Source organism: Pinus tabuliformis, chromosome 9, assembly GCF_031772625.1.
Source record: "Pinus tabuliformis cultivar Carrire ecotype Pingquan chromosome 9, CPIR1, whole genome shotgun sequence".
In the NCBI taxonomy this organism is placed as follows: domain Eukaryota; kingdom Viridiplantae; phylum Streptophyta; class Pinopsida; order Pinales; family Pinaceae; genus Pinus; species Pinus tabuliformis.
In genome coordinates, this window is record NC_142307.1 from 1767279053 (window position 1) to 1767293179 (window position 14127).

The following is a 14127-nucleotide window of genomic DNA, read 5'->3' on the forward strand; positions in this document are numbered from 1 at the left end:
CTTTACACTTGGACTAGTTCAGCAGGCATGTGAGAACTAATACAATTGACTTTTGCTCCATTGCAGCAATTTCTAGCATTTTTTCAGAAGTCATGCATATTTTCCGAATTTTTGAATGTGTATTTAAACAAATGTTGAACTTTTCTCAAAATACGTAGCTTGTGTTTAGATAAACCTATTTTCAATCCAGACAGAATTCAGCGTGCAGCAAATGGTGTTTTGACGCATTTTACGTCTCTGCAGGTTTCCCCCAGAAACACACAGTGGCGATCATTTTTCTGGTTACTTAGGAATAAAATTCAGGTCAATTGGGTTCATTCATTTGATTTCGTGGCCGTTTTAAACCCTATGCATTTGAGCTTAAAGGCTTCCTTATTGTCTCGGAAATGAAGAGAAAAGCTGAGTCAAGGCACCTACAACGTTCTGCTGTGAGGGGAGGAGGTCTTCGTAACGTCTCAAAAAAATCACATCCGTTGGAGTTTCCTCCAGCTAATGGTATTGTGTTCTGTCACTATGTAATATATATCTCTAGTAAAATATAGTTATGTTAAAAATCACGTTCAATTTTCTCTGTAGCTTCTAATATTCTGTCTATTTATGGAAGAGGGTTCTTGTCTAACTCGTACATTGTTTGTCTCTGCAGAACCTTTAGATGATAGTTCAGAGGAGAGTGAAGTTGACACAGATGAAGAAAAACAGAGAGACCGTTCTATGTATCATACCTTATTATCATCTTTAAAATTAAGTTGTGGATCTTTTGCCCATGTTTATGATAAGAGGTAAGTTTCCAGGGTTTAGGGTGTAGAGTTTAAGGGGTGCTTGGCATATTCATTGTTTAATAGAATGGATTGTTAGCCTGATACACAAAGGGCTTATTTTGCTTTCAATCATACAGTCTAGTTCGAATAATATTATTCGAAAATGAGGACAAGTGCCTTAAACTGTTGTAATCTGTAGTGTTTTGCTTGTTTTTTTCTGGCTGGCAGTAGGCTTTAAAGTTCGTTTTGTTTCTTCTCTTTCATCTTTTCTTTTTTTGCTATTGAAATGCATTTTGTTTAGATGAGTGACGATAAAATTGCATATTGTGTCCATCAACAACCTCCGCTTCAGTGTAGGCCTTTATCAAATAGGGCATGCCCACTATGATTGAAAGTCATTGCTGTTGTAAGTGCCCCCACTATTGCAGCCTGATTGACACAGTTGATGTTAATTGACAAGCCAGGGACCAGCTTACCAACTATAGTCAATCCAAATTTTCTCTTGCTTTAGTAAACAGAATAAGATTTATCACTTTAGATGTCACGTGTGGACTAATTTTAGTCTTTCAGTATAAAACAAACACTGGCATCCAACTCCCATATTGTCTGTTACTTAACATTTGCAAGTAGAAACAGCTATATGTCTTATCTCTTTTGCAAATTTTGATTCTTGATATTTCTTTGTTTGTGAATGTTTAGTAATGTTCTAGCTGATATCTGGTTTGGGGCATTCATTTAGTTAGACATGGGAAATACTCTAAAATTACAAAATATTATAGTTAGTACATGAACATAAAAGCTACAAACAACCAGAAATGTAACTTCACACTGTTAAGTGCAGGCAGAGAGAACAGGAAGGTGTCACTAGTGCAGAAGAAGATGAGCAAGACACCGAACTTGAGTCTGAAAGTGATGTTTCAGGTGATGCCGAAGTGGAAGAAGTTGGTAAGGAATGTTTCTATTTTAGAAGAGACGTGTCTCCATTCAATGAATTGTGTCATTTGGGTGTTCTGTTTGTTACTGTTTGTTATTGCTTTGACAGTTTAACTTTATAGAACCTAGTATTTTGCTGGTCATTATGTTCTAACTTCTCTCTATAGATGTTTACAAACTTCCAAAGTGCAGTAAGGTAAATTGCGTGTTCTTGTTCTTTATTTCATACAATCTAAGGGATTCTTGTCACATGCATGATTGCTTCCTTATCCAGTGCAGAGGACTGTTGCTTTAAGTTCCTATTCATTATCTTTGGTTGTTGGGATTTTTGGTTAAATTTAGACTTAGTTGTAGTATGATGGATAAAGTGTGAAAATTTCAAGTCATAGGTGACTAATATCTGTATGATCTCAATCAAACAAGTAGAGTGTTGAATCTAATTAATGTTGGAATTAAAATTCAAACCATATCATCAATCACACAATAGCTAGAAATTAAATAGTGGAAGCATAACAATTAATTTCACACACACAAAGGTAATTACTCCAAATCAGTTTTTCATTCTTTCGAAAAAGTTACAAGGAAACCTCCACATTCTGTCCAGAAAACAACACTGCATGGTTACCAAAATCACTCTAGACTTGAGCTTTTACAGGCTACTTAAGAGGTACAACTATCGGAAAAAACAGAGACAACCAACATTATGTTGAGGGCTGATTCAAGGGTTTCTGGAGGGGTTGTACAAGCCATACAAGTGCCCAATTAATTTCAAAATTTTTGTTGTAGCTTGTATTGTTTTCTGTGTGGACTGTTTTTGCAGTAGGGGAGCCCTTTTAAGTTTTGATATTATCTTAACGAGAAGCTGATTCGAAGGGCAGAAATATTCCTGTATGCATGTGTGGAAATTGGTTTCATTTGCTTCCACTATAATTTTATTTTGCTAATTAAAAATTACAGTGAGTGCATTTTATTCAGTAAGCTAATTTCAAAATTTATTTTTAGCAAGGAAATTACTAGGAAGTAATTTTCCAATTTACTAGGGTTAAAAAATTTAACAGGATCTCACTGACCTAGTGTTAGAGCTAGTCACTTTTGATGATGGTGATCCTCTTGAGGGGTCTTCCTCCACACCAACAGATGCACGAATTGGATCGGATATTAAAGAGGAGAGGATGTTGGAGGAGACAGCACTGGCAGCAATGATTTTGATGATTTCGACATGGAGGAGGACTATTGACAGTAATGAGCTATGAGATTCTTCTATCTATGGTTTTATTATCTACCCTATTTTGTATTTGCCATTGGCATTTCCACCCATAGTAGCACTGACTCAGCATCTATGTAATGCGTTTTAATTTTGATGACTGAATAAGAGAACTGCAGTTTATGGTTTCTAATTTCTTATGTGTTTGTTGTTTGATTATTATCGATGTAGTACTAGTAAATGTAACTAGTTGTATGATCAAATTTGTATCATGTAAATGTTCTAGTTTCTAACAAAATTTAATCTTTATGTCTGCATTTCATTTTTGCACGTGTAATTTGTAATAACTAATATATATAAACTGTGTCCTCCATGTCCTATGTCATTATGTCTTGTGACTTCAGAAGTGGGTGATGGGATTCTTGCCATTCAGTGGTTGTGTGTTATGGTGTTTGTGCTACCTGACTGACCCAGTGCTTGAGAGTTGCTTATGATGCCTCTTGTGATCCCTTCTCACAGAAAGCATGAAATCATCATGTTATGGACAGTCCTGCGTCTCTCCATACCTTGGGCCATCCACGACTGCTGTAAAAATATCACTGCTGGTAAATATTGAAGGCAAGCTTGCAAACTTGAGGCCAATAACCTCCTGCTGCTGCACTATGCTATCTGTGGTCTGTATAGCAACTCCACAGAAACTCCGCAGAAAGAGCCACCAAAGTGCAGATGATAAACACGAACAAGCCCTAATCACGATTAATAGTCTTCACATGATACTCCATTAGCATTTGCCATTGCCAGAACAATGCTCCTCCTATTCACCTCCTAATAAAGACCTTGTGACACTTCTTGGTCGTCATCCTTCCCCTACTTGCACACTGCCTGTTTCCACCCAAAGGGTTTAGGCAGGAGAAGTGCCTCCCCAAAAAAACAATGGTTGAGGAGCCATCCTGGCAAATAACTCTTGTTTTGCAAAATTTTAAAATTTCAATTTTTTTTGCAACCACCTTTTGGAATTTACTTATTTTTTGTTATTTACTTATATCTATGTATTTGCTTCTAAAATGATTCATCTACCCATAATATTAATATATGATCCCATAGGATATACCATTTGAGTTGATCATGGAGTTTTCATTTTAGGACTGATGTACATTTATATACGGCTTTTTGTGATTCTAGCCTGGCCAAGCCCAAGAAAGGTATCTATCTCAATGTACAGCTCAAGTGGGCCTAACAGTTAAGAGTTTATGTTTCCTCCATGGACATCACAAGTTCCAATCTGGAAGGGGGTAGGGTATGTACACCTTCATAGACTCAAATTGTTGCACAGAGTGGGTGTCTCACAGAGTGGGTGTTCTCATGTGTCAATTTGGTGTCTGGTTAGGGTGTGACCTTAAGTTAGATTATTATTATTATTATAAACACTTGGGACTAATTAATGATTTTCCTATATTCCAGCTATTCATTGCTTTCTGTACAATTTTTTTCATCAGTCTTTAGTCCTTGTAGTTTTGTGACTTCCATGCCTACTGCATCCCAATGAAAACCTGCATCTTTCAGAAGGCATTATTGTGAATCTTACAGATTGCTTCTCTTGTCGAAGTGTCATATTTTTTTGGTATTGGCATGATTCTCATAAGAGCATTTGCTTTTTTGTGTCTTGCTGGAAGTTTAGAACTATACATGATAGCTTGCAAGACATGCATAAGTGTTGATGATTAACAAAGAAATAACCTTTAAAACATAAGTGATGAGCTTTTTGGTCTGAATTTTCATGTACTTTATGTGAAGAACGTGTGATGATAAAAGTTTGTTTTTGGGTGTTCATTGGGCAGGTACAGAACCAATGGAATCCAGTGAGGAAGAGATTGTAGAATCAGAAGAGGAGAAAGATATAGAAGGGACAGCTGGGCAGTTAGCTGTAGATGATGAAGATGACATAGAGGATGATGATGAAGATGGAGAAAATAATGAAGCCTCTACGAGTATTAGGTAGGCTTATTCTTTTCCTTCCTAGATTGTCAAGGTCTCTCTGTTCATACAATGATATGAGATGAACATGCTACATACATGTCTACTTTTTTCAGAATAAAATGCTTCCTTGTAAAGTATGTATATATTGTTTTATGCAAGAAAAGTGGTCTGCTTATAGTAGCTACCATGAGCAAAAAGGAGATAAGCCTAGCCACTAAGTGTAAGGTACAAAACTTTGTCTCACAGGCTACAAAAAAATAATAATGTTCTGCCTTGAATATGACATAAGAAGAGTGACAAAAGCATAATAAAATGGCAGGCTTGCCAGCGTGAATTATCACATCAGGCAGCATGTGGCAACAGTCCAGCAATCAGTACACTGTTCATCTTTATCCTTGGGGGCTAGCCCCTAGCCTTCAACTGCAGTTTCTGGATCCATCTGTACCTGCAGACTGTGGGCTGTCTTTTCAGAAGCAGTTGTACTTTTTAGAGCACACACATGAGAAGACGAGAGATTTTTGCCAAAAACTTGTGCTATTTGGATTGCATGTGTAAATAAAAATTGCCCAAAAATGGACAGCTTAGGATGGGTCTCATTTTCAAGTGAAGAATAAGCTAACCCAATGTGGATTGCCCCTTCAAAATTGTTAAGGGACTCCTAAACCTAACCCTACTGATAAATATAGAAAAACAGGGTGCCAATGAAAGTTTGGCGTTACATCATTAACTCCACCCTAATCACTATTATTTTTATTTTACATCAAGCATTCCCTAAACTTAAAATTTATCATGCTCAATGCTTTTGTGAGGGGGTATGCAAGTTCGTTAGTTTCACAGCATTATTCTCTAACTTCTTTGTTTTTGCATACTGTCTGATGAAGTGATTGTATATCTCAATGCTCTTGGTCTTTGTATGAAACACTACAAATTTTTTGAGCTGAACCATCCTATAGTTATCACGATAAATTGTTGTTGAATATTCACATCCACTAGAAATGAGAATCCTGATAAGCTACATTTCTTCACATTTTGCTTTGATTGCTGCCTTTATTCTTCCTTAGTAGATAAGATAGATAAGGTAACTTATATTAATGTCCAATAAATGACAAAATATAGGTCAATGGGACTGAAGAAAGAAACAAAATAAAAAATAATACATGCAGGAGTGCCTAGGGTTACTCAGAAAGCATAATTTAAAATTTTAAACTACACTAGCTAATACACAAGGAAATTATGAAAGAACTAGATCCAGTCATGTCAGAAGGAAGAAAGAGCCAGATTGATTAGGGGCTAGATACAACAATGGGGCCCTAACTCAATATCTGCATTGTAGATGGAAATACATGTAGGGGCAGAGCCCCTATCATCCTTAGTGGATGAGGAGGGGTGGATGTTAGTTTGACAATGTCATATAAAGAATCTGGAGATGGACCAATGTGGGTTAGCTGTGAGATCTCAGGCGGACCCCTTTTATCCACAAAAATCCTCTAATGATGAAGGTTGTTTAAAAGGAGCTAGTGATGGAACTTGTTACTGTCATGTTGCATGAGAGGTAAAGTTCGTTTTGTGCAAGTTGGTGTGGTGATTCTTGTTAATTTTTGTAGCTTTGGAGGTAGTACTCCCACAAATCATGGGTACTTGATTTGTGAGGAGGTGGCCCACAAAACCAAGGGTTGTGGGCAAAGTACTAAAGTCATGGATTCTAACCCTAAGTCAGTGGGAAAATAACTCAACTTAATATTATAGGGGTAAGTGGGCAAAACCCTGAAAGGATCTAGAGGTTCCCTAAGAAACCCTAAAGGTGAAATATAAATAGAGGCCAATGGAGAGGTCTAAAGACACATTGTGCAAGAGATCATTCATGCGGGCTATTCATGAGTGAGAGGGAGCATAATGTTTGAGATAGCCGCAACAAGAGAGTGAGTTGGAGGTCTGGCCATATTTGGTAGGCAAGGGGTGTTGCCCTAGAAAGAAGCTGAATCTGTGAGTGTGAAGTGGAGCTGGTTCTTGTGCAAATCAGAATATTGTTCCAGGGTGTAGGAAGCCCAGATCTGGTCGCAGGAAAATGCTGATCAGGGTTGAGTCTAGGCTGGATCCTAGCCACAGGAGAGGAGGTCTAAATAAGCTCGGAATAATCTACATCTGAGCATAGAAAGGGCCTCGATTAGAGCACGGATTGGGAGCGGGTTTCGGGGGGGGGGGGGGGGCGCAACTCTGTAGTGGACTAAAGGAGAAGTTCCTTGTGTGATTAGGAGGCAAAGGACTGCTAGGATATAGATAAGAAGGAGCTGATCTACCGAGGAGAACATGACTGAAAGGGATGGAGCAAAGGAGTGTCAACTAGCAGGTAAGTTGAGGGTTTTGTCATTGTTTTTAGTGGACAGATTGAGGATCTAAAGGAGCAGATCTCAAGCCCTAGGTTTCAGTCAAAGGATAGATTGTATTGTATTTTATTGTTCATTTCTATCAGGGTTTTTTGAAGGGCCATGATCCCTGGTATGGGAGCCCTAAGATTGTTTTATTGAAGGACTCATATGACAAGTTTTGGGCCAATATTCTTGTGTACTATTGTTGATTTCACTGTTGATTTGTTTCGCTGTGCAAAGTTGCTTGTTAAGATTTCCTAGCGTGTTTATGTGCTAAATCTAGTCATAGACCAGATCTAAGGCTTATGGAAAATTAACATGGTATCAGTGGTAGGTTTGAAGATAGTTGGATCAGAGTGTGCACAGGAAGCAACTTAAGGAGTTGGTTGACTTGCTGTTGAAGGACAAACTGCATGTCAAAGATGATTGCTGGCTTGAGGTATGACGATCGGTTCGATGGCTTGTCCAACGATTGTCCATGGAAATAAAGGATCAAGCTAGTGCTGATTGTAAATGAGATCTGGGAATTTGATGAAAAGAGCATTGCCAAACCAATAGATCCGACTAATTTGGTAAAACATGAGAAGTTGGATGCGAAGGTGTTAATTTTAGGTATGTTCTATGCTTAGAGCAATTTATTTCAATTTTCACAGTTAGCTCAATATCTTTTCCAGATTAGCAATCGCATCAACATTAAAGTCAATTGCAGATAGAACATAAACATAAATCACAGAAGGCAAGCCAAGACAAGAGGACACAGGATGTGGCGCTAGCCAGGGACAAACCCCAATGTGGGGAAACCCTTGATCAATTCTTCTTATATGTTCTTCAATAGTTTAGCAGAGGGAGAGAGAGAGATAGTACATTTACAACAAAGTCAACAGTTAGACTTTCTAGATTAGAGAACAGATCATCTCTACATGAGATCAGTTGAAGACATGCTGCTTCAACTGATTCTCCAAGGTGACTCCTTCACCTATCATTGTGTTGCATCTCGTCATCATGCTGCACTTCACTGTGCTGGACCATGCTGCACCCATCATCGTAATGCTGGACTTCATGACCATGCTGTACACATCATACTGCTGCACCTTACGTTGCACTGTTGTCTCATGTGTCATTGTTGAACCATGTTGTTATACAACATGTCTCATGTGCTTGCAGCACCATGCTTGCCATTGCTATCCATGTTGTCCATGCTTGCTGTCCCATTGTCATTGTTGTCCCATCATTGTTTTGTCTAATTATGCTGCTGTCCCATTGAACATTGCTACACAATATCATTGTTGTCCCATCATTTGCTGTCCCAACATCTTAGCAGCACCATGTAGCCCAACTGTCCTATTTACTTTGCTGCACTAGTTAGCAGCACCATGTAGCCTAGCTGTCCTATTTACTAGCACTGCTGTACTAGTCGCCTTGAATAACCCTCAATTCTGCTGCATGCTACTGTTGATTTCTGCCTAGGGTTCTATGCATGTACCAGTTTGGTTAGGGCACACAAACAAGCCTAAAGTATAGGGAGAATACCCCTGTTTTGCTCCGCTGTCCTTAGAGATGACTGCGGCTTGGTTAGGAGGTCCTTTCTAGGCCTCTCGGCCACCTAAACTTCATCTCCCAATTGTTGCTGTAGTAGTCCCTCACTGCAGCCCTATAAACAGAGATATATGCCCCAAAATCATGCACAAAACAATCATGACACTCACCTATAGTCTGCGGCCTGATTTGCAAGGTAAGACTGCTCCAACATGTTACTAAACTGCCCTCAAATCAGTCCTATGACTGCGGCTCTTCCAGTAAGGGAACTCTGCCCTCCTTCACCCTGAAACATGCCTTAAACCAACTACGTTTAGCCCTTGAACTTACCTTAGAGATACGCTGTCCATACAGCCCTTCCACACTATCTAGGGCAACCTTCTAATGCTGCGGTTAGGGCATGCTATTATCTTCCTTGACTGCATTTATGTATGGATTAGCGTATAGGACTATTTCTTGACTAGCGTATAGGTTAGGGCTCCTTCTTTGATAGCGTTAGGGCTGCCTTCTTTTCCTCCAACATCTAGGGCTTCCACTCCTAGATTTCTCTTCCACTAAAACCCAAGACAAGTGGAGAGAAATCAAGATAGAAGTGTGTGTGAAATGACTCTCAAGTCATCTCCTTTTATACTAAAACGTTGAGCACATGTGGAGTTTATTTGGTTGCTGGCCGACCTTGACGAATTGTCTTATAACACAAATAAATTCATAACTCCATGAATACTTATTGGAATAAGATGATCTTTAGATCAATCCTACACCTCTCAATGAGAGGGATCCAAGAAAAATATCAGCTGCTATAAATAAGATGACCCACATGGAGTTTGGCCCTAATTGCCAATTTTAACAGAAGGCCAAGTTGATCATCCTTGATGGAGTCAAGGTTCACTTGATACCTCATCTTTCAGGGAAGGAAACTGCATATGAGATGTGGAGGATCTTCAAGATCCGTTCCAGAACAAGAATGAGAACCAAAAGATGGTATTGAGAGGGAAGCTCAAGGATAGCTGGGTGATAGAGGGAGAAGATGTGACTTTGTATCTTACAAGGGTTTAGCAAGTTCGTGATGAGTTAAGTGCCATTGATGATGATGTGCCAAAACTTGAGTTAGTGAGAATTGCCTTGAAGGGCTTCTTAGATTAATGGATGTGAAAATTCCTTGAAATGCAACAACTTAAATTTATTCTTCTAATTGATTAATTATGCAGTTTATTTTGTTATGACAAAATAATGAATAAATCACAATGCAGTTTCTTCACCATAAAATTACTGCGGAAAAAAAAGAACTGAGAAAATTAGAGCACACAATAAAATTTGACACCATTAATTTTGGACAAATGTCCCTAGAAAAACCCAATGTGGGAAAACCGGTGCAACAAATGAGGGTTTTATTATTATTTTGCAATAGAGAAAGTTTTAAGTACAAATCTGGATGCAACTTGGCAATCCTCAACAAATAATCTGGTCAAAATTATTGTTAATGTTAGGTATGTTCTACGCTTAGAGCAATTTATTTCAATTTTCATAGTTATATCTATCTTTTCTAGATTAGCAATCACATCAGCATTAAAGTAAACTGCAAATAGAACATAAACATAAATCGCAGAAGACAAGCCAAGACAAGAGGACACAAGATGTGGCGCTAGCCAGGGACAAACCCCAATGTGGGGAAACCCTTGATCAATTCTTCTTATATGTTCTTCAATAGTTTAGCAGAGAGAGAGAGAGAGAGATAGTACATTTACAACAGAAGTCAACACTTAAGACTTTCTAGATAAGAGAATAGATCATCTCATGAGATCAATTGAAGACATGCTGATTCAACTGATTCTCCAAGGTGACTCTTTCACCTATCATTGTGCTACATCTTGTCATCATGCTGCACCTCACTGTGCTGCACCACGCTGCACCCATCATCACATTGCTGGACCTCATGACAATGCTGTACACATCATATTGCTGCACCAGTTGCTTCCTCCATCAAGCTTCATCGTTGTCCCAAGTACCATTGCTGCACTTTGCTGCACCATGTACTAGTTGTCCCATTTATACATGCTGTACCTTGCTGCTCCATGTACTAGATGTCCCATCTAGAAATGCTGTACCTTGCTGCTCCATGCACTAGCTGTCCCATCTAGACACGCTGTACCTCACTGCTCCATGCACTAGCTGTCCCATCTAGACACGCTGTACCTTGCTGCTCCATGCACTAGCTGTCCCATCTAGACACGCTGTACCTTGCTGCTCCATGCACTAGCTGTCCCATCTAGACACGCTGTACCTTGCTGCTCCATGCACTAGCTGTCCCATTTAGACACGCTGTACCTTGCTACTCCATGTACTATTTCATGTACTTGTTGTCCATGTATTGCATCATGTATAGCTATATTGTTGTCCTACTGTAACACCTACAACATACATAGATTTCCATGCTGTCACCTACAACACATACAAGGTCCTTCTTATGTGGCTAGGTCTCCTTTTCTAGTTGCGTATAGGTCTCCTCAATTGCAATGAATCTGGCCTCTCTTTACTGCAGACTTAGGCCTCCTCTAACTGCGGATTTAGGCCTCCTTTAAGTGCGGATTTAGGCCTTCTTTAACTGTGGCCAGACCTCTACCTTAACTACTGCTAGAGCTCTCCTCCATCTGCGGCTGAGTCTCCTCTCCACTTGCAGCTAGGGCTTTTATCATGACTGTGGCTAGGGCTTGTTTGTGGCTCCATTTAGATCTGCGGCTAGGGCTAGGTATCTTCTTTAGGACGACAGCGTAGGTCTCTTCTAGACCAACGTTACGGGCAATTTAGAACTTCTCCTTGCTGTGCTATAGTAGTCTCGTCCATGACTGTGTTAAGGCTGATTAGGGCATCATAGAGCCTAGGGCACTCCCTCTAGATAGCATAGAACCTTTCTCCATTAGGGTAGCGTTATCCCTTAAGACCTCTCCTCCTACTAAAACCCAAAGACAAGTAGAGAGGAAGAGATCCCCAGTGAGTGTGTCCAAATGACTTTCAAGGCACCTCTATTTATACTAAAACGTTGAGCACATGTGGGGTTTATTTGGTTGCTGGCCGACCTTGACGAATTGTTCGATAACACAAATAAATTCATATCTGCATGAATACTTATCGGAATCAGATGATCTTTAGATCAATCCTACACCTCTCGATGAGAGGGATCCAAGAAAAATATTAGCTGCCGTTAATAAGATGACCCACATGGAGTTTTTCCCTAGTTGCCAATTTTAACAATTATTAAGGGAATTTTCTCCTCCACAAGCAATTGGGCAGCAAATTGGCCACTCGAACTTGGCTATCCAAGACCCCTGCACAGATGCTACGCAACCTGTAATTCGCCTTGCCTGAATCTGCCTATGATCAAGACGTCTTGTTTATTGTTGCTGCTGAAAGTGATTCTCCAGCCCTATGGAAAATGATCTTGGCCTCTGGCACCTGAATCAACCTCCTCAACCAAATCGAACTACCCTCTGAAGCTGCATGAGCAGTCCCTGCCCAAACTGCAATGGAATAACTTGGCCTCTTGCTGCCGCCTCTTCGGAACTGGAAATCTCCTCCAAAATCACTGTCTCTACTCCTTCTCTGTCTCTGCGTCTCTTCTGGCTCGAACTCTTCTTCTGTGCTTGATCTCTGTAGTTGTATAGCTCGATCTACCAAGGAACTCGACCTCACAAGTGTATCTTCTCCATCTACCCATCGAGTTTCTCTTAGAATCTCTTGTTGGTGAACCAACGACCCTGAATAGATCTCCATCAATGGCTAAGATCATCTTAAACATCATCTAAAACTGAATTTGTGTGAGTTTTTAGAGCATTCTCACTTTTTTGAATTAATTCCCTTTAATTAATCGATTTCCCTAAGTTAGACATAGGCATTTTTTAGTTATTGATGAATTAATTTAATTGAGTTGTCTCTGGGTGTTTTCTCTCGAATTTTTTTCTAGGTTCTGGAGATCTTGTGTTCCTTAGCCTCTTTGACTGAAGTCGAGACTAGAACACCTGTCCAATGCTACAAAAACTAACAGTGGAAGCCATTTATCAAAGGTATAGTCTCTCAAGAGAAGCTACCTAAATAGGTTATGAGATGATTTTATCTAGGAGGAACTTTGGGAGAAGGACCTTCACAAAAAAAGAATACCAATGACAAGAATGTTGCTTTCGCTGGTAAGCTGGGGAAGGGCAACAATGAAAAATTGATGGCATGAAGAAAGATCTAAGTAAGGTGAAGTGTTTCACTTGTGGTGAGCTTGGTCACTATGCAAGTAAGTGCCTGTGCAGGATGAATGGAGGAAATGAGAACAAGGAAGTGAGCATGGCTGTGATTGAATAGGATTTCTAGAGAAGGTTTGATGACGAGTTTGCTCTGATCTCTCATCTTGCAAAAAGCACCATTAGTGAGGGTTTTTGGTTCATCAGAGCATTGAGGCATATGATTGGTTTAAGAGAAGTATTTGAGAGCTTGATAGAATGGGAGTTTGACCTACACATGCAGATCAACGATAGGAGTCAAAAGTCAGTGAAAGGAGTAGGTATTGTGCCATTCATGATGGAGTCAGGAGGGATGCTGCGAGTTCAGAGTGACTATGGGTACTAGATCTCAAGTGTAGCATGTTGTCTGTCTCAACTATTGAGGCTAAGGGGTTTGAGATCGTGTTCTGAGATGGAAAAGTGACTAATCCAGTACAAGAGCGATACTTGGAGTCAGAGAGAGTGGGTTGTACTATAACCACTCCTCTCATATATACCCACTTTCACCGGCCTTCCAGGGTAAACATGAGTTGAGGGCTACTATGACATGACTTGACCTCCTAGATCACATTAAGGAAATGGAGTCGACAAAATGAAACCTTATTGACCTTCCTCAGGAGCTACAGGACCCACAAGAGTTAAACAACCACTCTAGGTGCCCAAACCCTGAGCTAAATTTCCTTTTTAGTGATCTAGACTCCCAGTCGCTTGCATAACAAGGCAAGCTAGCAGTTGCAACCCTCCATTCGCATGGATAACCTTGCCTCCCAACGACTGTAGTCTAGATTTCCTAGTTATGAGCATGTGACATTGAAATTTGAGCCACATTTTAGGGTTGGTATCCAGACCTTTGCCTAGAACTTGATAGAACTTTCTAGAATGATGAATGACATAAGGACAAAACCATTAATGCAATAACATCTATTAGGTCATGCATTTAATAACCAATCATTTACCAATCAAAACATGATAAGAGCCATAAGTAGAATCTGTCATAACACCATACTTATAACCAACATATAACCAAAATAATAAAAATGATAGAACAACCATCAAAGCCACATCATAACAAGTACAGTTACTCATAAAAT

The 14127-nt window shown here is 39.6% G+C and overlaps 1 protein-coding gene across 5 annotated transcripts in view; it reads left to right on the forward strand.

Annotated features, from left to right (window-relative positions):
• The first annotated feature begins 243 nt into the window (after positions 1–243).
• Positions 244–14127, forward strand: part of LOC149155853 (protein NUCLEOLAR FACTOR 1-like) — a 252395-nt gene continuing 238511 nt past the window's right edge. For 3 of the 5 annotated variants that reach the window (XM_089446073.1, XM_089446075.1, XM_089446076.1), the window contains exons 1-4: positions 244–495; positions 644–779; positions 1600–1703; positions 4734–4890. In XM_089446073.1, coding sequence (XP_089302199.1) covers positions 387–495; positions 644–779; positions 1600–1703; positions 4734–4890 — 506 coding nt within the window. In that variant the 5' untranslated portion in view covers positions 244–386. Of the gene's footprint in view, positions 496–643; positions 780–1599; positions 1704–2848; positions 2931–4733; positions 4891–14127 lie in introns of those variants that run through there. The other 2 variants (XM_089446074.1, XM_089446077.1) reach the window with 2 other exon arrangements.